Source organism: Syngnathoides biaculeatus, chromosome 16 (genome assembly GCF_019802595.1).
Source record: "Syngnathoides biaculeatus isolate LvHL_M chromosome 16, ASM1980259v1, whole genome shotgun sequence".
Taxonomy (NCBI): Eukaryota; Metazoa; Chordata; class Actinopteri; order Syngnathiformes; family Syngnathidae; genus Syngnathoides; species Syngnathoides biaculeatus.
The window spans coordinates 11619517-11632521 of record NC_084655.1 but is presented as its reverse complement, the minus strand read 5'-3'; the positions used below and the strand labels follow the sequence as shown (position 1 = coordinate 11632521).

Below are 13005 nucleotides of genomic sequence, written 5' to 3'. Positions count from 1 at the left end.
GCAGGGCGTGGCATAATAACCAGTCTGCGCTGTTGTCCTGAAAATACGGTAGTTATGGACAGTTTTGAGCCAGCGCTGCACCAGCTCAGCATGACAACCAAAGTGGGACTAGGGACTCGTGGCACTGATGACGAAGGCAGCTAGCTAGCGAGAACCAATGTGAAACACAGGACACATTGATGGTTCAAATCTACATTGCGGTAATAAATATATGTGCTTCAACACGGCACAGAACGGCAGGGCTCTCGGCTTACCCAATGTGTTCCTCCCCACAGCTGTGAAAGCCCGAGATCCTGACTGCTTAGCCTGCAGCAGCTAGACAGTGGATTGAAGCATTTTACAAAGCAAGGGATAAAATATATCACTGAAACAATTCGCACGTGGGAAAATGAATGCGCTCACTAACTTATACCAGGAAAGATGTCAAGAGTTTCATAAAGAAAACAACATTTTCACAAGTATAGCTTTAAACAAGTAAACAAACTGTTGTCATGACATAGCATTAGCTATCCCATTTTCTGGGTTTCGTCACGTGATGTTCCGCATGTAGTGAACTAAGTATTAATCATGTCAGCAATGTTGAGTTCATTTTGTACTATTTTGCACCAAGAACAATTTTTAATTTAGTTTGTGAACTGTGCAATTGTTATCCAAATTGCATTACAGCTTTTGTTTGATTAATTTTGTCTTGCTGATGGAATTCAAAACCCACTGATGCTGTTTACTTAAATGTACAAAGTATTTATTCGAAAAAAAAAAATAGGTGTAAAAACACATCAACTCGCCTCCAGAGGTAGCCATTTTTACGTCATTAGATATGCAGAAGTCATGTGAATGTGATATGAATCTGTTTGTCCTGCTTGTTAAAAATTGATTGGTAGGAACTACAGCTATTTCAGGCTATCAGTATTAATGGTGCAGATTCATTTTCACCTACTGCCGAGTAAAAGTAGTCCCCGGCTGTTGTGAATGTGCCGAGCACTCACCTACCCGGACGCCAACTCCGGCGACCCAGCGCCATACTCTACCATTTAATCAGTGACAATGTAATAAATATTTATTTATTTATTTGTTTTTAACGTATTAAATTGCCAAGTGTAAATGATGACACTATAAACTGCAGTCAGGATAACCTCTAATCAAGATGAAATGACAGGTGCCAAAATTATTGTTCATATTAAGCATTACAATAGCATGCCGGACACCACAAACAAACTATGAGGGCCAACTAAAAAAAATTTGATTTACATTACTCTGACTAGATAAAAGCGGCTGAAATGGGTTTCCTCCGCAGGGTGTCTGGGCTCTCCCTTAAAGATAGGGTCAGAACCTCGGTCATCCGGGAGGGGCTCAATATTGAGCCGCTGCTCCTCTGAGAGGAGCCAGATGAGGTGGCTGGGCCATCTGATCCAGATGCCTCCCGAACGCCTCCCTGGTGAGGTGTTCCGGGCATGTCCCACTGGAAAAGAGACCCTGGGGACGACCCAGGACACGCTGGAGAGACTATGTCTCTCGCCTGGCCTGGGAACGCCTCAGGATTCCTCCGAAAGAGCTGGAAGAAGTGGCCGGGGAAAGGGAAGTCTGGGTATCCCTACTGAAGCTACTTCCCCCGTGACCCAACCCGGAGAAGCGGTAGAGAATGGCTGAATGGATGGATATTCTTATTAGAGCTGCAATGCCACCCATAAATAAAAAAGCCAAACAGTTGTAGCCTCTGTTTATGGAAGACACAATTTGAACTTACTGCACAGTTTCTACGCAGCATGCCAGATGAGAGGTAGCCAGCAGGTTGCTAGAAAGCGGGCAGCTTGCTTCAAGAAAGGAATAACTTACAGTACAGACAAGAGAACTGAGTATGAGTCTGAGGACAAACAACAAACAATAACTTGCTCTATAACAGTGTGTTTTATGAACATTTATTATAGATTTCCAGCAACAGTAATAGGTGAAAAGAATTAGAACGGACAGAAATAAACAACAGTATGCTATTCAAATATTATACAGACATAAATAGTTGATGCCACGGTGTGCAGTCAAGATTTTTCTTATGCATTTAATAAATTTTGGAGGAGTAATGATTCATTCATTATAATGATGTATCAATTCATATTCCTACAACCCAACTAGATGAATCTGTCCTTGACTGATTTGAATTGTTTTATAAGGTAATCAACTGAGTGTAACGATACTAGGGAAAAGAAAAAACATTGGATTTTTGCACAGCAGACTTTATATGGATGCATTGAGTGGATGTTTTTAGGACTTTTAAAGATGAACATGTTAAGTGCTCCTGAATTAAGATTCCCTGCCCGTGATCATGGGAGTATAAGACTGCAGTTTTTTTCCTTGCGTTATTGAGTGGGCCCGTCTGAGAGCAAGCCACATTTCTCATGATCCCTTGCACAGTGCGCCTTGATGAACATGTCCAGTACAGGAAATATGCCACTGGGCAGAGCGCTAAACTTAACGAGTGGAATCCACAATCATAGAATCAAGGGAATTGGACTGTTTTTGTTTGTTGAAGACGTCGGGGATGAACACGTCAAGCTTAAATCAGAAGCAGGGATGCATTTTTCAGCAATTTAAAAAAAGTTGAGAAAGGAAATGAGGCCAAACAATTCCCGAGTCATTTCAGCCACGCTATCTTCACAGGAAAACAATCAAGAGCTAAAACATTGGTAAACCTGCAATGAGCCACAGTTAAAATAGATAAATCCAGCTCAGATATACTGTAGGCGCTTTGGCAAAACATGAACACTTCAACCAAGTAAAAACGACCAAAGTACTGAAAGAGACCATCAAGCAGGCATACTATAGAGCACTAATTCTAAAACCCGATACCAAATATCACCTTAAAAAATATTCAACACTCCAAGTACTACCAGCATGACAAACATTAAAATCCTGTACACTAAAATTGAATTGGCAATCACAAGTCGTAATACAAATCGCTGCCAAACTAAATCGTTAAACTCCTTTAAATTTGTATGCAAATGGGTCCGCCATTCTCATGTTATTTTCAGCAACATCCTAAAATCCTCAGGCAGTGTAACCGAGTATGAAACTCTCCATAATTGCACAATGAGCAACCAGACAGGGATTTATTAACCTCTCACTTCTCCATTTGAATGCGCACAAGCAGCAAATAAACCCACAGAAAAGAGAGATGATTGGTGTCATCCTGAAGTTCTTATTAGATTTGGATTTGTCCATAAAACCACAGAGTATTCTTCTGACAAGAGTCAGCACTGATAATACACTTTTCATAGAACAGGATCAATATTTCAGCGAATAATAGCTAAGGTGGGAGCCATTAATCAGGGAGAGCTCAAGGGGCTTCATAGAAAGTAATAAACCCACAAGGCTCAAAAGCTTCTTCCCAAGATAATGACTCAAACGCATTTTTACGTAGAAAATATAGAATACGAAAGCGTCTGAAAGTGAAAACAGGAAAGGAGGAGAAAAAACAGTTGTGGTTTGGCTGACACCATGATAATTTTGCACTCTAACTCCAACTTGTAGTTCTCTGCATTATCAGTACGCCATGGTAGATGCAGACGAGGGTTGCTGGAGTTGGAAATGGAGACGCAGGAAGTTGCAGGGGGTTTGGACGACACAAACAGGATGTGAGAAAAGCTAAGCTGTGGTATCACTATAAATGCACACAAATACAATAAACTCGCACTTGTTTTGTGCGCATTACACAGACTCTAAATCCTATTTGACTTAAGATATTGGAATCCCAAGAGTATGGCAGTTTTACATCACTTAAAAAACATCTGGCTTCAAAAGCATCCCTACATTTAAAAAAAACAAACAAGTGTAAATGTGCCAAATGACTGCAGGCTTTGTATTTACAAGGTTCTAGTTGTTTTCCAAAGCAAGTTTTTTTGAGAATATCACTATTTTATATTTGGCTCAGATAACCTTTGGGAACTCTCGGGACACATGAGCATGTATTCTGAAGTGTTTCTACTACTTCAGTTTGATAAGATCACATGATCATGAGTGACTGAGATCGGTGATGCAACAAAAACATCTGTGTGTGTGTGTGAGGTCTGGTGTGTTGAGAATCTCTGAGCACAACACACACAAGGGCCAAAACTCTGTTTGGTGGACTGTAGCAGATAAATCTTTTAAGAGTGGAAAAATATTTACGTGTGCACCAGGCCTAGGTGGACCCTGATGTATTAGTTATATCATTTTGGTATTAATAAAAACAACCAAGGCATTCAAATAGATGTATTAAACATCTAACATCTACAGTGCTTTGGTTGAAATGTACTAAAACAAACCACTTTCCAAATGCATTAACCAAGCTAAGGTTTCATTTTATCTTTGTGAATTTCATCTCATTTTATTTGATGCTAATAATTACAAACCTAAAGTTCACTAACCTCCTGGTCCATTGGTATCTCTGCATTAAAATACAAAGTTACTCCTAAAATCCGAGTATTGGAGATGCAATAAGAATGGAGAGATGTGATGTTTAAATTAAAGCACTTTTCCCTGGTGTATTGTAGTCTGTCTGGAGGTCGTGAACACGATAACCGAAATGAGTTTTAGTTAACTGTTGACACAGAGCTAACAGATCTGTTGACAGGATCTTATTCTGTCACCGTGATGGACTGTTAATCTTTATTTATTGAAAGAGGAAATGAGAACAGTGCTTGGGGCTGAGGCCAGATTTTAGTAAGATGTCCTGCTTTGCCGCTCAATCAGGGGATGTAAAAATGAAGGACAACAGCAGATATGCAACATGCAGCAAAAAAGTCACATTGAAGTCCATACATGAAAATCAACCATGAGTCACTTTTCTATTTTTGTTATCGCAATCTTCCTTTTACGTGAGGAAGAGACTTTGATATACATATGAGATAGTTGGGTTCATGAGTCCTGAAAGAGCAAATGACAGGACTAAAATGTTACTGAATGACTCAAGGGTGCAAATTAGAGGGGAGTCCAGTCAGGGGGGCCAGCTGTTGCGAAACAGTGACGCAGTGATTGCTTGCTGGAGGCTAAGTTGTGGAACCAGATTACTAAATACCCCAGTGACAGTGGACAATGTGGGCTTTCTTTAATGTTACAAACGACCACAGAAAAGGATCAGATAAAAAAAAAAAAAAAAAAAAAGTCGAACCCCGGTTGGAGTTCTCTTCATTAACTGTGAGAGTAAAAGCATATAATGTGCGTGTGCAGAGTACATAGAACTGATTGGACTGCAATCACTTTCAAGGGTGCAACTGCAATTAATTAAATGATGCGCGGCAACATTAAGCCTAAGGTAGAGGGCTACAGAACTGTAATGACTAGATTCCCTCCCTTCACCAGAAAGTAAAACATCTAAAAACCTTGGACTATACCTTTCATTGTATCTACAACTAGGGGAGTCATTGTGTTGTTTACATAAAAAGAAGCTGCACTACTGGGGAAAGCCCACTTTTTTTTTTTTAAATTCATGCCATAGAACAAGATGCACAAATGAGCAAGGCCAGTATGCTCTCATGAGAGATCTTTTTGTCCTTTGAGCGGCATTGCCTAACATCAGTGTCAGCAGATGGCTTGCTTTGACTACATATACATCGGAACTAATGAAAAACAATTATTAAATTATTACTAATTGAAAACCAACGCTGAATCAATGAGTAGCCATATTTAGGTACCAGAGAACACATCTGACCTTAACTTGGGTTTTCAATCCAGTGTATACACTTTTGTATCTGGGCAGACATTAAGTTGCAGTGTTTGTTGTGCGGTACCATCACTGGCATTCTTTCTAATGAAATATAGTCTATAGTTACAAGTTACATAATATGGTTCCATCTTTATCCTACAGTGAGTGTGTGGATGAGGGGAAAAAAAGCAGACATTGAGAGTTGGCTGTAAAGGATGGCTGCAGTTGGAAGGAGAAGAAACAAGTGGAAGAGGTAAACAGGATAACGATGAAAGAGTGAGAGAAAGGGGGATTCAGTCTGACAGAAGAACGAACATCAGGACTACTTAAAATTTGTCTTAAGAGGAAAGCAGCCAACAAATGATTCAGATGAATTCTGGATGGTGCCAGGGGCAGTATCATGGCAGCCTATTTTAGATTCATCTTCTCTCTAGAAATAACTTGAAAAGAGATTCTACCCTACCAAACTGCCACGTACATAATTGTACAACAAAAAAACTTGAAAAATCCTGCATTCTTTTAATTGTACATGTTTCGAATTATGATGTCTGTTTCACGCAAAATTCAATTTTCCTTGCAGATGAACAGATGAAGCATTCTTTTTCCATATTCTATATTGCTGCTGGGAGTAAATTGTCGGATATTGGTAGAGCATACAGAGAATTCAAACAGAAGATACATTACAAGAAAAACATGCAGTCCAAATATTGACCAAGACATGCTAGTATATACAATCTTCCAGTCTAGAGCAGTGATAGTGCATAAAAGTGTCATCTACACATCATAGCTCAATTGCCGGGATCTTGAGATATATATTAAAAAAAAAAAAAAAAAAAAATAGACCCATTGTAAAATTTTGTCCATCATAAATGATGAGTGGTAACCTGCACAATTCTATTGAAGAAAAAAAAAAAAAAAAAAACAACTGAAAAGGGAAATGAAAAACTACTGCGATAATCTGGTTGCAAAAGTGTGCAACCATTTTTTTTTTTTTTTTAAATGGGGATGTGGCTGTTCAGAATTAAGCAATCATTCAACATCATACCAAATGGGAGTCAGCGCACACCAGATAACATTTAAAGTGCCTCTGGTTCGTCGAAAATAAAGTAAAGATGTTCTAGTCGGCTTTTTTAATACATTATCTTGCTTTCTCGGGTTTTGTGTCAATACTGACTGAACCTTGACTAACGCCCCCATCAGGCCTGAGGAAAACTGCCACAAAGCGATATGCTGCCACCACAATGCTTCTCTTTAATTACAGTGTTGCTAAACATACCTTTAGGAATTATGGCCAAAAATTTACAACCAGAGCTTCATTTCATCATCGCACATTTGTATTGCTCTAAAATGTAATTTAAAATGTGTTTTTCTTGCTGGTTCTGTTTTTCCACCCCTGCCCATAACCAAGACGCATGAACAGGAGATTGTTGTCACATGTACAAGCCACTACTTGCCAGAAATTCCTGCAGCAACTTTAGTGTTGCTGGAAGCCTCTTGGCCGCCACCTTTACCAGTTTTCTACTTGAATTTTTTATAAATTTTGGACAAAATTTCAGTCATTAATTCCACTGTTGGGCACAATTACGCAATGTGGTGCATGGTACACAGTATGCAATGCCTTGGAAATTCTTGTGTACCCTTAAAATATCCTTGAACAATGAGATCCCTCAGATGTTGTGGAAGCTATTCATAGAGTGGGCAAGACAAGCCACACCTTAGATGGCTCATATGTTAATTGTTGACCATCTAAAATGCTGATTATTACATATTAAGGATGTTACCGTAATTTCCTTTTTTATAGCTGAAGGGGAGAGAAAAAAATTACAATAATAAAAGCAGGAGTTTGTTGGGGGGGGGGGAATGTTGGATACTACCCAGCACTCACACGAATACCAATTGTATTGCATTAGGATTTCTTCATCTATCATTGATGCATATTCCTGCTTAAAAACAGTAAGAGTTTCCCAAACCATCATCCTGATGCGGCGGCTTGAGCCAAAGAGATTACAATTTATTTATTTTAAAATCCTGAGAACACCATTGTCTAGGAAAATTGCAACATGTATTTTCCAAATATCTTTTCCATGTTGACGCAACAAGCACGCATGATGCTCAACTTCAAACACCCAATTAAGGTTGCACAATATGGAAGCTGACAATTTTTTTCCTTACGGGCCTATAAACTGACACAGCAACTCAGACTGTCAACTGTTGTACACTAACAGTAATGTGGACTGCTAAGGTGAGCAGCCCTTTTTTTCCGTCACGCTTTACACTTGTATGAGATTATTCAAAAGGCCCATTTTTTTCGCCTGTATAGATCTCCATAGAGTGACACTAACTTAGTTAATTACATTTAAAATAAAAAAATAAAAAAAATTCTTGGTATTCCCACACACACAAAAAGTCCCTCTGATAACTACTTCCGTTAGACCCAGTTTTGTACTGCTTTGCCCATACTTGGCTGAGACCGCCTCTTTACTTCTGATTGGTCACATCTGAGTGGAAGACCCACTACTTGTGGGAAGATGTTTATGTTGACTGCACCGTCTTAGGGTTGAAGAGGTAGGTGGAGATCTTCGCTAATGATGTAGATAAGCTCAAGAACTTTGAATGATCTGATTTCAGGCCTCTCGGCAGAAAACATGTACGTAATTTAGGAACATGAAGATGATTTTAATCCGTATTTCACATTTACTGAGGCACCATGCAGCCAATATAACATAACATTGCAAAAACTAGAAATCGTTTCATTAATGTATGGGACTTTTAAGTTAAAAGGGTAGGCTCACCGAAAAATGCCCAAAAGTATATTTTCGGCCATAGGTAAGTAATTACGTGGCGGAACAGGCTGTTGTGATAGTGCAGTCAAACACCATGGAGATTAATAAGTCTCCGAAAAAGAAAATAATACAGAGCGACATAGGAAGCATTGTGAAAACGATAACGAAGTAATACAGGAACACATAAGTCCCCTGAGAGCAAGGGTCTTAAAAATGAAAAGTATATTACTGTAATGTGAGGAAATTTGGATTGCTTTGATAGCAATAGTGGATACAGAAAACAAAACTACCAAGAAACAATATGTACAAGCAGCACACATTGTACAAAGCACAAAATTGAAACCAAAACTATTGTCCATGCATATTCTAGCCATCTAATTTATCATCAGTGTTGTTTGATTGCAAAATAATGAGCTGAGTTTAATTTTGACTTTTGAGATCTTATTCACTTGACTTAATACACACGCTTTCTTTACTACAGTTAAAAACCGAATCAGTATAGGTTAACAAACCAATTGGCAGATATTACTTTACCCGCGACACTAGTGGGGATAAGCGGTTCAGAAAATGGATGGATGGATACTCCTGAGGATGGCATGTTAAAATGTCACACACTTTGATTTACGGTACAACGGTGTCTACTTTTGGATACTCTATGGAATAAAAAAATAAAATCCATAATTTGCTAACAATTACAATTTTGGAGTAATTGTCATGGATATTATACCATTCTATAATATACTGTAATAATGCCCCGCTGAGATAATTTTGAAAACATGGAAATTCAGACAAATTGAAAGTGATTATCTATAGGCTGGCGTCTCTGAAATTGTAGCAATTATGCACTTTTATTAATAAGTGGCATCATTTCTTTTGAAGTTTCTGTTTTCGTCCTTGGTTTCGGCCAATATTTTTCATTTTGCTGTGGGGACGTTATGGAAAATTGACTTTCAAGTGTTTGTATACAAACAGATGGTTCTCCAGACCGCCTTCACACAGACGAAATTTGACAAAAAGCTTGTTGTGCCTATTTCAGAAAATGTTATGTGAGGGAGCTATTCTGTACTTCTGCCCACAGCTAATTTATATAACTGCCCTTACAGAGTTTCGCTCCCAATGACTTGGAGCCCAGGCTGGCAGCAGTTCCAGAGCCACTTTCAAGTGGAAGTAGGCCTAAACCCTATGAAGTACTACATCAAAGCCTAAAGAATAACAGCACTTTTTAGATGCACAAATTAGGATTATTCTTTTAATCAACAAGTAATAAGATTTACATAATGTACGTGAATCGTCTGTATTTGTCAAAATGCTTTTTTCCCCCCTACAGTTCATATTTAATTCATTGCATTGCTCACATTGAACTGAGCAGGAAGACCCTTTTTGATGCCACAATGAAATCCCTTCTTGGTTCTATGGTCAGCATCACACCTTTTTTTTTTTTTTTTTTTTTTTAACATATAATGGAAGACAGTTTAAAAAAAAATGAAAATGAGTGAATTTCCGAAATTTTAACCATTAAAATGGGAGCTCACTTATCATATTTGTATGAAAAATATTTTCACGACAAACCAATTGAAATATGGTGAACACAGCAAACTGCATGTCCTGTGAGACCATATATGTAAACTAATGCAATTCATTGCGCACTGTTAATGTTGGAAAACATGGTAATAAAAACATATCCCGAGGACCCACTTTGATGTTAAGGATTAAGGCATAAAAAAAAAAACCCAAGAACTCCCTGCAACAGTTTCCACTTACCTTAAGGACCTCTCCCCGCTTAAAGCTAAGCTCATCTTCAGCAGTTGCGTTGAAATCGTATTTGGCAATGGCCTCCATGGCGTGCGTGCGAGATAACGTTTTGGTTCAAGTTGGGATTCTGAGACTGAATAAAAAAAAAATAAAATAAAAACACAGTTTATCCCAGCGTCTGCGGCCAGATGCTTTTCTCCCCGAGTCGCTCCTCCCGTCTGTGACCCGTTGCTTTAGGGCTTTGACCTTACATAAAGGTCGCAGCGTGGTTCCTGTAACAGTGGGGAGAGGAAAAAGCTGACTATAACTGGCTGGGCTAAATTGTGCACAGATTTCTGAGAAATGTCTTAAAAATAGAGATACTGACATCCTCATGCAAACATAAAATTGGACAAAGACCGCCTTAACTTTGTTTATTAAAAATAAGAGAAAAGTTTATGCGGGTATTTAAATCCCTGATAATGACTGCTAAGCACCTGTGCAGACTGGTGATTATGCAGAGCCGTCAGTGATACATAAGCTCAACCTCCACTTGTAAAACGGATGAGGAGCGTTATCTCATTAAGTTGTTTACAAATATCTAATACAACTGTACTATCCCTAAAGGTCATTAAACCTGACGCGCACAAGCCAAAAACGAAAAACGGAGTCAACACTATCGCTTTATTGAAGAAGAAAAAAAAAGAAAAAAGGCATGTTTCATCGGTTGCAAATGTGAGTAAGAGATGTTACGACAGAGGATGTTAGATACTTCTAGAAAAGTCAAGAGCGCGCATGAAAAGCACACAATTTGACTGCAATCGACGTAAAAAATTACACTGGAGTAATCGACAAGTAATCGCATTGCCCAATTTCAACAAAATATTTCATAGTGGATAAAAAAAAAATCGTCTTGCTTTCAAAACGGCAGATGAGACCACTAATCTTGCTACATTTTCTCTTGTAAAGGAGTCTAGAACGTTCGTATACAGAAATGGCATAAAGTCCAATATCTTTTTTTTATCACATAGTGCTTTCATTTACAAAAAAAAAAAAAACAAAACAAAACAGACTAGCCCCCAAACCGACTGCGCCCAGTCTACGCGGAGGCTAGGGCTAGCATGCCGGCTAACAATAACTGCGATGCAAAGTGATTCTCAAACTCCCTCCCACGAATGGATCCCAACCAGCCACCGGGGTAGGCGACATCAGTCAACAAGTGAACGCGCGTTTCGGTTCAAGCGATATGTTGAGAAACGACGGAGAACATCGGCAGTAGCTTCGCGTTGGCAAATATGACGAGAGACCCCCCCCCCCCGCCCTCATAGGGCAGGCTGTTGTTGCTAGCCGAGTGGTACAGTTAGCTCCGCTAGCCTCACTTAACTTGGCTAACCTGCGTCGCGAAAAGGAAACAAGACAGCACACAACTTTCAGGCGTAAGAAGTCCGACTCACCACTCGATGTCGTCCCCGTCGACGTTATCACCGTAACAAAGAAATCCCTATCGCGTCGTTACCCGCTCCTCGTTCTCGGTTCTGGTGACAGGAAAAAAAAAAAAATCCCCCCGATGTGTGTCATGTATCGCTTCAAGCCTGTCCTCGGAGCCCGACTCGAGCTGTTAGCACAAGCTTGGCGACGTTTATTTCCGCTTCCTTCCACAAGACGGGATGGTCAGTCTCGTAGGCATGTGTTATGCAGATGCATTAGATAACGCATTGAGCACCGAATTGTACGTCGACATAATCGCCATACTGTATGTGGCAAAGTGGATCCATCACTAGAGTCCTCACATTGTTGTTTTTGTTTTGTTTTAACAGTTATGGGGTAATTCTAGGATCTATGGTATAGGGGTGCTGGACGTCCTTTTAGGCAATCTAAATGTCAGTGTTTACCATATTTATGAAAGCAAAGCATTACACAAAATCTCTGACTAAACCTTGAAATCAGGAAAAAAGAGCCAAAGGAAAGCCATCCATCCATTTTCTTTGCCGCTTATCCTAACTCGGGTTGTGGGGAGTGCTGGAGCCTATCCCAGCTGTCAACTGAACTGGTTGCCAGCCAATTGCAGGGCGCATTGAGACAAACAGCCACATTCACAATCACACCTAGGGACAATTTAGAGTGTCCAATTAATGTTCCATGTTTTTGGGATGTGGGAGGAAACCGGAGTGCCCAGAGAAAACCCAAGCAGACATGGGGAGAACATGCAAACTTCACACAGGCGGGGCTGGGATCAAACACGGGTCCTCAGAACTGTCAGGCCAATGATTTGCCAGCTGAGCCACTGTGGCGCCCAAAGGAAATTAGGAATCATAAATTGAATTGATACAATGAACATTTAAAACCCTACTCATTTTGATACAGCAGTAGGAAATCAGCTGCCTGGATTCAATTTAGGGTTGCTAAAATGGGCTCGAAACGCTAGCTTCAATCATCAAAATGAATGCTGTTCAATTTTTCAATGTTTTACTCTATGTGAATGAATTGCAAACTCTGGAATGGCGCTAAATCATAGTCAACGCACCCAGCATATTGAGATTGGGCCTCAACCATTTGCATTTGCTGCTTGGAGGTGCACTGGCTGTTTTACCCTCACAAAAACATGTTGGTATCTCATGGAATTAAGACTAAACAAGGACTTTTGATGGTATTTGACCGCCATAACACCCATCCATCCATTTTCCATGCTGCTTATCCCCACTTGGGCCGCGGGCGTGCTGGAGCCTATCCCAGGTATCTTCCGGCGAGAGCTGGGGTACACCCTGAACTGGTTGCCAGCCAATCTCAGGGTAAATGTATTAAAAAAAAACAAAAAAA

General features: G+C 39.7%; 1 protein-coding gene across 2 annotated transcripts in view; it reads right to left on the bottom strand.

Moving 5' to 3' along the window:
- The window catches only part of grb2b (growth factor receptor-bound protein 2b), a 28678-nt gene extending 16816 nt beyond the window's left edge, over positions 1-11862 (bottom strand). Inside the window, exons 1-2 of one of the 2 annotated variants that reach the window (XM_061846671.1) lie at positions 11643-11862; positions 10219-10481 (exon numbers count right to left, since the gene is read on the bottom strand). In XM_061846671.1, coding sequence (XP_061702655.1) covers positions 10219-10296 — 78 coding nt within the window. In that variant the 5' untranslated portion in view covers positions 10297-10481; positions 11643-11862. Of the gene's footprint in view, positions 1-10218; positions 10482-11642 lie in introns of those variants that run through there. The other variant, XM_061846672.1, reaches the window with a different exon arrangement.
- Between the last annotated feature and the right edge of the window lie 1143 nt (positions 11863-13005).